Source organism: Solanum verrucosum, unplaced genomic scaffold (assembly GCF_900185275.1).
Source record: "Solanum verrucosum unplaced genomic scaffold, falcon-dt-bn FXZP01000081.1, whole genome shotgun sequence".
Lineage (NCBI taxonomy): Eukaryota > Viridiplantae > Streptophyta > Magnoliopsida > Solanales > Solanaceae > Solanum > Solanum verrucosum.
In genome coordinates this window covers 589,577-602,095 of record NW_026020233.1, presented here as the reverse complement: position 1 = coordinate 602,095, position 12,519 = coordinate 589,577, and the positions used below count along the sequence as shown (strand labels likewise).

Sequence of the window (12,519 nt, the reverse complement as noted above, 5' to 3'; positions counted from 1 at the left end):
GTGTAACATTTATTTGCACCTCAGAACCACTAGCTTCGGAGTCGTCATGACCTTCTGATTGAGAAGCAATGAGGGGAAGGTTTTGTTGCATTCTTTCTTCTGGGACCCATTATACTTGAGAAAATACAAAATTTATTAGTATTCAACACAGTCAAATGACGCACTATCGGGTATTCAGACTTCCCCTATATAAATTCATCGCGATGCCTTGCTTTAAGAATGCCGTCACCCAATCTATCATCGAGAAGGACCACAGAAACAAAAGATGAACAAAAACTAAAAGACAGAAAGATTTAAAAATGATACACCAAGTAAGCTCTACGGGAGATTATAGGGCCGTGGTAAGTACCACGGTTCGTGAACTCCCTCGTGGAGTTAAGCTAGTGAGTGTGCAAAAATGAGCCACAAAACTTCTTACCAAGTGTTGTTCATGGAAGGCTTCACGGCCCGTGGAGTTCACCACGGTTCGTGAGACTGCCCGTGAACTGAGTCTGAGGGATGAGTTGACTCCATGTGTGGTCCACGATCGATTTTATGGCCCGTAGTGGCTTCCACGGTCTGTAAGACCTATTGTGGTCTTACACTTGGTCAGTGTTCTATTGTCTTCTTCCCTCATATAATAAAATACGATTCTTACAGCCCTAACAACCATTTCTAGCACAGATTCAAAATTAACACACATTTACACATCACTTAGTTTACTAAACACATCGAATCCTCACCAACTAGAACAATCACGAATTCAACTCCCTATTATCATACCCACATATAAACATCAATTCAAAAACACACAATTCACTTAACCCACAACCGTTCAATAATAAATATGTCAGTCCAACACCTACATCTACTCAAATCGCTTCAATCAAAGTAGTTAGGACTAACTTCTATCAAGGAATTTTAGTTATGGCAACTTAAACAACGAACTTACTTGCACTATAGAAACAAACACTTTTCGCCCAAAAATGAGAGAGCAACAACCTAGAATTGCGATTCTTGAGGAATTTGGAATTAGGGCATAGATTCTGTGATGAACTTGGAATCGATTGATGATGGAATTGATTTTAATCTTTAAAGGACCATTATGGGAGAGAAAATAGGAGGAAAAACTAACCCTTTGGCATTTGGAATCAAATAAATACGTTTTAATTTTGAGTTGAGTTATGCACGGGTCAGGTCGGGTAACTGGTATTATTGGGTAGTGGATTACGGGCCATGAAATTACTCGTGAAAGGCATCACGGTCCGTGAAATTACCCGTAAAGGGCATCATAGTCCGTGAACCAGTTCGTGACAATGACTTGGCAAAGAAACTTAACTGAGGCAGACGATGGACCGTGAAGTTGCCCGTGAAGGGCATCACGGTCCATGAAACTTTCCTTGATGTTGACTTGGATCTGAAATTCGTACCTGAGGTTCACGAGAGGCTAGACGGTCCGTACAATTTCTAACAGACCGTGAACCCTTCTGTGAACCTTTTTTGTGCAATTTCCAGTAGCTTTCTTAGGTTGGTCCTCAAGTTGACGGACCGTGAAAGTGCCCGTGAAGGGCACCACGGTCCGTGATACTGTTTGTGAAGGTCAATCTGCACCAGTTTCTGCATTTTTTTACCTATTTTCTCCTGCACACATCAACACATAGTGACTCCATAAAAATAAAGAAAATAAGGAAAAAGGGAAAAAATACCTAGTACAATTACATCTTGGGTTGCCTCCCAAGAAACACACAATTTAACGTCACGGTGCGACGCATGTTACTTGATTACTCAAACTTCATCAAGTTTGCAGTCCTCTACAATCTTCACATCCTCAAGAACACCCAAATATGCCTTGATTCTCTGGCCATTAGCTTTGAACCTCTCACCTTTATTATTTTCCAGCTCAATAACACCATATTGAAACACCTGTGTGACCTTAAAAGGTTCAGACCATTTGGGTCTGAACTTGCCTGGAAACAGACGAAGTCTGGAGTTGAAGAGTAAAACCAAGTCACCAGGAGTGAAGCTTCTTTTCTCATTATGCTTGTCATGATATAGCTTCATCCTCTCCTTATATAGTGCCGACCTCTCATAGGCTCTCAGACGGAACTCATCCATCTCATTGATCTGATCCAACCTCAAGTTTGCAGTTTCGCTCCAATTGAGGTTTAGCTTCTTCAACACCAAAAGTGCTCTATGCTCAAGCTCAATCGCAAATGACATGCCTTTCCAAACACCAATTGATATGGAGACATACCAATAGGTGTCTTGAAATCTATCCGATATGTCCATAGAGCATCATCTAGCTTCCGTGCCCAATCTAACCTATTGACATTCACTGTCTTTGCCAAGATTGCCTTGATTTCCCTGTTGGACACCTCTACTAGTCCATTGGTCTGTGGGTGATAAGTGTAGCAACGTTGTGCTGTTAAACCCCGTACTTGGTCAGAAGCGCACTGAACACCTTGTTGCAGAAGTGATAACCACCATCATTGATAATAGCTCTGGGTGTGCCAAACCTTGAGAAGATATTCTTCTTCAGGAAACCAGCTACACTCTTGCCATCATTCTCAGGCAAAGCAACGGCCTCAACCCATTTGGACACATAGTCCACTGCAACCAATATATACTTCTTCCCATAAGAACTCACGAATGGGCCCATGAAATCGATGCCATATACATCAAACAATTCCACTTCCAGAATAGATGTCATGTGTAACTAATGGCACTGTGAGATGGCTCCTTGCTGCTAGCACACATCACAGCTCCTTACTATGTCCACTGCATCTTGATGAATTGTGGGCCAATAGTACCCACACTGAAGTATCTTGTGGGCTGTTCGAGCACCACCATGATGACCACCTACTGGAGATGAGTGACAGGCCTCCAAAATGTGCAGCATCTCAGCTTCAGGAATGCACTGCCTAATGATGTTGTCAGCGCAAATCCTGTACAAATATGGTTCGTCCCAGAAATACTTACCTACATCAAGCATGCACCTCTTTCTTTGCTGAAATATTAGTCCTTCAGGCAACAAGAAAATTAACATAATCAGCAAACCAAGGAATAAGGTCAAGAGTTGCAGCTAATACCTGTTCATCCGGTAATGTATCATCTATTTCAACCTCAAGCTCTTCCGTCTTTGCAGCCTCTAACCTAGACAGGTGATCAGCTATCTGGTTCTCACAGCCTCTCCTATCCTTCACTTCAAAGTCAAACTCTTGGAGAAGTAGCACCCATCGGATCAGCCTAGGCTTGGCATCTTACTTTGCCATGTGGTATCTCAGGGCAGCATGGTTTGTATGAATTATCACCTTAGTGCCCAACAGATAAGCTCATAACTTTTCAAATGCATAGACCACTACCAATAGTTCCTGCTCAATGACTGTGTAGTTTCGTTGTGCCCCATTCAATGACTTACTAGCATGGTAAATCGGATGAAACATCTTGTTGCGCTTCTGCCCCAACACAACTCCTAATGCAGTCCCACTAGCATCACACATTACCTTAAATGGCTTCGACCAGTATGGGCCAATGATCACTGGTGTTGAAATCAGCTTTTCCTTTAGGCACAAAAATGCTTTGAGACATGCCTCATCAAAGACAAATTTCACCTCCTTCTCCAAAAGGTTGCACATGGGGTGTGCAATTTTGGAGAAGTCCTTGATGAAATGCCTATAGAACTTGGTGTTGCTTAGAAAGCTTCTAACACCCTTCATATAGATTTGCAGAGGTAAATTTTCAATCACCTCACTCTTGGCCTTATTGACCTCTATCCCCTTCTATGATACTTTGTGTCCTAGGACTATGCCCTTATTTACCATGAAATGACACTTTTCCCAATTCAGTACTAGGTTGGCCGCGTCACATCTCTGTAAAGCCCTGCTAAGATTCAACAAACAGTCATCAAAAGTATCACCTACTACAGAGAAATCGTCCATAAATACCTCTAGAGTGTTCTCAACTATGTCCGAGAAGATAGACATCATACATCTTTGGAATATTGCTGGTGCATTACATAGTCCAAATGGCATGCGTTTAAACACAAAGGTGCCATAATGACATGTGAAGGTGGTCTTTTCCTGATCTTCAGGAGCAATTGATATCTGGTTATAGTCAGAATATCCATCTAAGAAACAATACCATCCTTTACCTGCCAACCTATCAAGCATCTGGTCCATGAAAGGCAATGGGAAGTTATCCCTCAAAGTCCACTTGTTCAGCTTCCTGTAGTCCTTATAGACTCGCCATCCTGTGACTGGTCTCTGTGGGACTAATTCATTCTTGGCATTTGCCACCACAGTCATACCACCCTTTTTGGGCACACATTGCACTGGACTGACCTAGTGACTATCAGAAATGAGATAGACCACCCCAGCATCTAACCACTTCATTATCTCTTTCTTAACTACCTCTTGCATTTGTGGGTTTAGCCTCTGCTGGTGTTCAATGTTTAGGTTGCAGTCCTCCTCAAGCTGAATCTTGTTAGTGCATATACCATGAGGTATTCCAATTATATCAGCAATGGTCCACCCAATTTCCCGTTTGTACATTCTCAACACCTTGATCACCTCATGCACTTGCTCTTCATTTAAATCTGCAGCCAAGATCACAGGTAAAGTGATATTAGTACCTAAAAATACATACCTGAGGTGACTGGGTAACTGTTTTAGTTCCAGCACCGGTGGCTCCTCGATGGATGGTTTTGCTGGAGAGCTTGGCCTGTTTTGCAAGTCCAGGTCCAATTTCTTTGGAGCATACGAGTGTGCTCCTATACCTTGCAAAGCATTCACGGTCTCTATATAGTCAGACTGGAAATCAGCATCAAAGTTCATCAACATTGCAACTAAGGTTTCAACAGTTATCCTCTCTTCTATGGGTACCCTCATGTCCTCATCAACAACCATATCTATTGCAGATACCACATTCATATCATTGGGTTGCTTCATTGACCTGCAAATATTGAACTTTACCTCATCCTTGTTAAGTCTGAACTTCAACTCTCCTCTTTCAACATCCACCAAAGCTCTTCCTGTGGCCAGAAAAGGTCTTCCCAAAATGATGGGAACCTCAAAGTCCACTTCACAATCCAAGATCACGAAATCAACTGGAAAGATGAATGTGTCCACCTTTACAAGTACATCACATAAGACTCCCACTGGCCGCTTAGCTGACCTATCAGCCATCATCAACCTCATTGTTGTGGGTCTTGGAACTCCCAACCCCAATTTCTTGTAGATGGCTAATGACATCAAGTTGATACTGGCTTCTAGATCACACAAAGCTTTTGAAAACTTAATTAACCCAATGGTGCATGGGAAAGTGAATGCACCTGGATCTTCCTTCTTCTGAACCAGAGATCTGGTAGCAATGGGGTTGCAATTATGAACATCGTTAGTAAAATCAAGACTTACAGCTCTCTTCTTTGTAACCAAGTCCTTCATGAACTTGGCATATCTTGACATCTGTTCCAGGGCTTCCACCAGTGGTATGTTTACTGAAAGTTGCTTCAACATGGTGATGAACTTTGTAAACTTCCCATCTTCATCTTTCTTTTTGAGCCTTTGAGGGAAAGGAGGAGGTGGTCTGGGAATCTATTATAAAGGCAGGTTTTCCTCGACCTCTTTCTCTTTTCCTCTTGCAGGTTGTGCTTTAAGCTGAGGATCCTCCAAATCATCTACATGTTCAGCTTCATCCTCCTCTCTGCCAGCTTGCTCCAAGACATGTTCATGTTTGGTACCTGCAGAAATAGGGTCTGTAAGAACTTTAGCACTTCTGGTGCGATGGCCATGCAGTGCCCGTCCTTCTTAGGGTTTTTAATAGTGTCACTTGGTAGTACCTATTTTTCCTCTGATTCAGTAAGGCTGAGAGTTGCCCCAACTGCTGCTTAATTTGTTTAATGGAGGTGGTGTGAGAGTCCACCAACTTACTCATGCTCGAGAAATCACCTCTCACTTCTTTTACCCTTGCATCAGTTGATTCAACTTTCTAGAGTACCTTAGCCATCATGTCTTCCAGCTTAGACCCGCTGGAACTACCACTTGCCCGGTCTCTATTACCTGGGGGCACATAAACACCACTGCGATAATTCCTATACCCATCTCTGTTCTGCCAGTTTCCCTGATCTCTATTTGCTGGCCTATCATACTGACCATCCCTAGCATAGTTCCAACCTGTGTTTCCAGAATTGTAACCCTGATTTCCAGAGTTATAATTCTATAAACCTACTTGGTTCCCCAAGTAGTTAGCTTCCTCATCAAGGTCAATAGCCTGATCGTCATACCTGTTTTGCTGTCCCACAACGTTTACCTTTTCAGACTTGGCGACAATGTGCTTGGTGAACAGATCTATTTGTGTCCTCATGTGCGCCATGTCTTGGTCCCTTTCTTCCTCTATTTAGTTGAAAGCTCAAATGTATACCCAAGCTCTCCTTCATCTACATCTCTTATGTACCATGCCCTGTTATTCTTTGATACCTCATCCAACAGTTGCATGCTCTCCAAGAATGACTTCCTCATAAATGAGCCTCCACAAACTGTATCAACAACATGTTTAGTAACATAATTTCGAGATCTATAAAAAGCATGTTTCAAATGCCTTTCAGTAAGATCATGGTTGGGGAATTTCTTCAGCTTTTGGCTGGACCTCCACCAAGTATCATGCATTGCCTCTCCTAGTAGCTGCTTATGTTTACTAATCTCGTCCTTCATCTGCAGCTCTTTTGATTCTGGAAAGAATCGTTCCAAGAAAGCCTCCTTCAGCTCTGTCCAAGTTTTGATGGAGTCATTTGGCATCTCATTCAGTTAGTTTGTTGCCTCTCCAGTAAGGGACAATGGGAACAACCTCAATCTCATCGCAGTTTGATAAACTCCAGGAATTTCTTGTGACTTGCAGATTGCCACAAAATTTATCAAGTGCTAATTTGCATCATCACCAGCAGCACCCTAAAACATACCTTTCAGGTTTAAAAGCTGTATCATAGTGCTGGTGATGGTGAACTTAACACCTGGAGGTAGTGCAGATAAAACTATAGCTCCAGTGGCTCCATCCCCATCCAAGTCAACATCATCTTCTTTATACATCATATGAGGTGGATGCTAAGCTCTACCCCTTGGGGTTATTGGTTGGCGTTGGGGAGGGACTAATCATTCCAACCATCTGTTATCATCTACTGCCCTAGGTTGATTGATTCCAGCATTTTGCTGGACATTTCTTGCAGCATCAATTTCAGCTTCTAAGCCCAGTTTGTGCCTCTAAGCCTCTAGTTCTTATGCATTAACCATCTTTTGAATAGTTCGCTGAAATTCAGGATCGTAAGGTAGCAATGGGGCTCCTTTACTTCTAGTGTTAGGCATGCATAATCGAACTCACCTGAAAGAGACACAAACACAGAACAAAATGTAAAATTAGGAAATATAAACTCAAATAGAATAAAAGCTAGTAGACACTTCTGATATGAAATTTCCTGGCAGCGGCGCCAAAATTTGATACGTCCAAACTTACATTATAAATAAGAAGTGTAAATGGTCGATGTCAATTTACAGAACTCAACTAGACTTGAGGTCGATCCCACATAGAATTTCTTTACAGATAAGGTTTAATTGTCGCGTTTCTTCGAATGTTGTTATTATCACCCAAACAAATAACAACGGAAAGTAAATTGGGTTTGGTGGAAATGTTATAATTACCAAACTTTCAGTCAAAATCTAGATTCACGCCTAACAGACTATTTCGTTGTAAGGTTGATTCAGTTAATTAAGAGAAACCAGGATTGTGTTCACCATAACATTAGTTTAAATGTTCTTACATAATTGAGCATCAGGCAAATCAATGTTTACAAAATCATTGTGAGTTAAATTTATCTGACACTTCTCAACCAAATCATATAATTATCACTCATTTTCTCTTGACCTTAAAGTGTTACTAACATTGAACCTCGCTTAAAATGATATGATGTTAAAGATCTTTTCTCTCGAACTCAAGCTTTAACTCCAATTGGATAATTTAATTCAGCTTTTTCTCTCGAACAAATACTAGATACAGGCTCATCTAATGCGTGAACTCACTAGATGACAATGATATCAAAAGCTAAAAACTATAGAATGTAAACACAGCCTGCCCTTTACTCTTTTTACGAAATCGTAACTAGAACTTTGTCATGGATCCCACAACACTAGTCGTGGTATTTAGCTACTCATGATTTCACGTAAATAATCAGTAATTAGGGATGAAAACATATTGAGAGAGACTTACAAAAGTAATTAGCAAATCAACAATCACTTTGATAATTTGATAGTCTGAATCTGAATTTCCAACTGATAGCAATAATTAAAAATCCAAAAATCGAAATCTAAGAGTAATGTTGTGTTCTTCATCGTAAAACATAAGATAATGAATAATAATTTTTAAAAACGACCTAAAGTAATTCAAAATAGAATGTTTAAAATGAGTCCTAATCGAATTAGGACTGAGTTGTCGGGCCTTTTCATAGCCACTACCATGACACGTTAAAGGCTTCACGGTTCGTGAAGCCCTCCGTGGTCTTGCCTTGAAGCTTCCAGAAAGTGGGACTTCAAACTTGGTCACTGGAAAATGCACCACGAGAGCTGCCACGGTCCATAGTGAGGACCACGGCCTGTGAAATATCCCGTGGTCTTCACTTGGGTTTCAACCTTCTTTCAACTCTTTCTTGCTTTCACACTAGTTCAGCTTCACGGTAGGTACCATGGTCCGTGGTGAGGACTACGGACCATAGAAATCTCCGTGGTTTTCACTTGGTTATTCTTGCTCTTCATCTTCTCCAGGCCCCGTACTGCCTCACTTTCACGAGCTCAACCACAGACTGTAATGAAGTTAACGATCCGTGAAGTTGCCGTGAACTTCACTTGGTCAACATCAATTCTGCTTCTTTTTCTACTTTTCTATACAACCCAGATTTTGCCTACACATTTAGCAAACCCATCAAATAATCCAAAATTTCACTTAATTCCAGTATTAGTTCATAGTTATTAAACATCAAATGTGCCACGATTTCGCGGCACATCAATGCTCGTACATTCCATGTACTGACGCCATTTGGCTTGCATCTTTTATGATGCAGATACAGGTAACAAGGATCATCAACCAACACTTCGTTGATCCAATTGAGTTCCAAAGTTGTTTGGTGAACCTCCTTGCTTTCGGAGGATCCTTTATTTAACTTCAGCTATTTCAGTTTGTTAGGATGATCAGGGGTCTTGTCTTGACATCCCTCACAGTATTAGAGGTTTCATGGATAGATAGACAATAGTAGTTCATGAGTATTGTTCATTTAAGTTGTTATGTTCTAGACTTGAGTTAACCTTGAGGCCAGTTTGAATGTTTTATTTCTAAATTGTTATGAGTTTACTTTTGAGACAGTTGAGTTAACTTTATTGTTTGAGTTATTCTATGTTGAGTAACTTTTCCTCTAAGAGTTGAGCTAGGCCAAGGGTTCACTTGGGGCTAACAATGGTTCTCGAGTCTGTCGCGTCCAGGGTGTAGGCTTGGGGCCTGACAAACTTGGTATCAAAGCACAAAGTTCAAGAGTCATAGGCTGTCTATGAAGCCGTGGCTGTAGATTTCTAGTTATCGGTGTGAAGCGTGCCACATCTATAATTAGTAGGCTGCGACATTTAGGAATTATCTCACTTCTTTCATACTTTTTTGTGCGATAGAGTTCATCTCTATAAAGTTTCTTTCTAATTTGTACTTGAACGTATCTTTCAGATTATGCGTCCACGATGATCTATCCGAGGGCATCCTTCTAGGATAAATGTTGATACACATGATCAAGGGGTCCCCAATACACCAGAAGTGCAACCCCAAGGAAAGGTCACTAGTGCTGAATTCTGGGATGTTGAGTCAAGTTGTGACCAACTAAGCTGGGCAACAAAGAGGCAATTGACAAGATGTGGCTTATACATCTAGGATCCGTGAGTTCTTAAGGATGAATCCTCCAGACTTCACCGGTTCAAGTTTCACTGAGGATCCGAAAAACTTTGTGGAAGAGCTGCAAAGGGTTTTTGAGGTTATGGATGTTGCTGATGCTGAGTGAGTGGAACTAGCTACATACCAACTGAAGGGTGTTGCTAGAGTATGGTACGATCAATGGAGGAAGAGTAGAGTAGAGGGTGTACCAATTATGGGCTGGGTTGTGTTCAAAGAGGCCTTCATGGGGCATTTCGTTCCCCGTGAACTGAGAGAGGCAAGGGTAAGGGAATTCCTCACTCTTAAGCAGGAATCCATGAGTGTGCATGAGTACAGTCTCAAGTTCACCCAAATATCCCATTATGCTCCAGAGATGGTTACTGACATGAGGAGCAGGATGAGTTTGTTTATTTCTGGGTTGTCTTGTCTGTCAAGCAAATAGGGTAAGGCAACTATGTTAATAGGACATAGCAAGACTTATGATCCATGTGCAACAGGTTGAGAAAGATAAGTAGAGGGATAAAGAAGAGTTTCGAAATAAGAAGGCTAAGACAACAGGAAATGAGTCTGGGCAACAGAATATTAATGCAAACCGGTCTTCTTTTCAACACAAGCCAAATGGACCTGCTCTATCATCTGGTAGTGCACCTGCACTGATAAACAGAGGTGAGTTCAAGAATCAGAACTCTCAAAACTTTAGAGCTAGACCCGCACAGTCTCAAGTTAGTGTGGAACAAAGAGGTAATGAGATTCTTGCTTGTGCTAACTGTGGTAGGAACCACTCAGGAGTGTGTCGTGATGGCTCCACTAGTTGCTTCAAGTGTGGTCAGAATGGTCACTTCAAGAGACAGTACAAATAACATGCAGGGTAGTGTTAATGGGGGTAACAGAGCCCAATCTTCTCCAGTGGCTCCACCCGACAGAGCTGCACCTAGAGGAGCTACTTCAGGGACAGGCGTAGGGGAAAACCATCTGTATGCTATCACCAGTCGCCAAGAGCAAGAGAATTCACTTGATGTTGTCACTGGTATGTTCAAAGTCTTTACTTTTGATGTATATGCATTCCTAGATCTAGGTGATAGTCTATATTTTGTGAATCCATATATAGCTATGATGTTTGATATTATTCCCAAACAATTTCTTGAGCCTTTTAGTGTTTCCACACCTATTAATGGGTCTATTATAGTTGGGAGAGTTTATCGTGATTGTACCATTTCTGTCAATCACAAGGACACCATGGCTGCCTTAGTTGAGTTAGACATGGTAGATTTTGATGTTATTCTAAGTATGGGCTGACTTCATGCCTATTATGCCTCAGTTGATTGCAGAACTAGAGTAGTTAAGTTCCAGTTTCTTAATGAGCCTATTATTGAGTGGTCGAGTAGTTTAACAGTGCCTAATGGACATTTTATTTCGTACCTTAAGGCGAGAAAGTTAGTTTCCAAGGGGTACATCTATCACTTAGTTTGAGTTAATGACTTTAGTGTTGAGACACCACCTATTCAGTCAGTTCTAGTAGTGAGTGATTTTCCAAAGGTCTTTCCATATGATCTTCCCGGAGTCCCTCCTGAGAGAGAAATAGACTTCGGTATAGATATTTTTCCAGATACTCGTCCTATCTCTATTCCTCCATATAGAATGGCTCTAGTTCAGTTACAGAGTTAAAAGAGCAATTGCAAGACCTTCTTGAGAAAGGCTTCATTCAACCAAATGTCTCACCTTGGAGCGCTCCGGTCTTATTTGCGAGGAAGAAAAATGGTTCTATTAGAATGTGTATAGATAACCGTCAGTTGAACAAGGTTACTATCAAGAATAAGTATCCTCTTTCGAGAAATGATGATCTATTCAGTCAACTTCAAGGTGCCACTTGTTTTTCTAAGATAGACCTCAGATCTGGCTATCATCAGTTGAGAGTAAGAGAAAGTGACATCCCTAAGACAACTTTTAGGACCCGATATGGTTATTAGGAGTTTCTGGTCATGTCTTTTGGTTTGACTAATGCAACATTCATGGATCTTATGAACAAAGTGTTTAAGACTTATCTAGATATGTTTGTTATTGTATTCATTGATGACATTCTGATTTATTCGAGGAATTATCAAGATCATGCTAGTAATCTCAGAGTAGTTCTCCAAACTCTAAATTATAAGAAGTTGTATGCTAAATTTTCCAAGTGTGAATTTTGGCTTGAGTATGTGGCGTTCTTAGGCCATATTATTTATGGTGATGGGATTCGAGTTGACACTCAGAAGATTGAGGCAGTGTAGACCTGCATCTCCAACTGATATTATGAGTTTCTTGGGACTGGCTGGTTATTATAGAAAGTTTGTCGAGGGGTTTTCATCTATTTCATCCCCATTGACTAAGTTGACTTAAAAGACAACAAAGTTTCAATGGTCTGAAGCATGTGAAAAAAACTTTCAGGAATTGAAATCAAGGTTGACTACTGCCCTAGTGTTTACCTTACCAGAGGGTACACAAGATTTGTTGTGTACTGTGATGCGTCCAGGGTTGGAATGAGTTGTGTGTTGATGAAGAATGACAAAGTTATAGCTTATGCATCCAGAAAACTTAAGATTCACGGGAGGAATTACC

General features: G+C 41.0%; 1 protein-coding gene across 1 annotated transcript; it reads right to left on the bottom strand.

Annotated features, from left to right (window-relative positions):
* Positions 1–1,764: 1,764 nt before the first annotated feature.
* Positions 1,765–2,268, bottom strand: LOC125832773 (uncharacterized). The gene has a single exon (XM_049511968.1). It carries the CDS (start codon positions 2,266–2,268, stop codon positions 1,765–1,767), a length of 504 nt encoding a protein of 167 aa, XP_049367925.1.
* Positions 2,269–12,519: the final 10,251 nt, after the last annotated feature.

Coding starts and splice junctions, on each gene's coding strand:
- LOC125832773 (XM_049511968.1), bottom strand. CDS start 2,268: ATGGACATATCGGATAGATTTCAAGACACCTATTGGTATGTCTCCATA.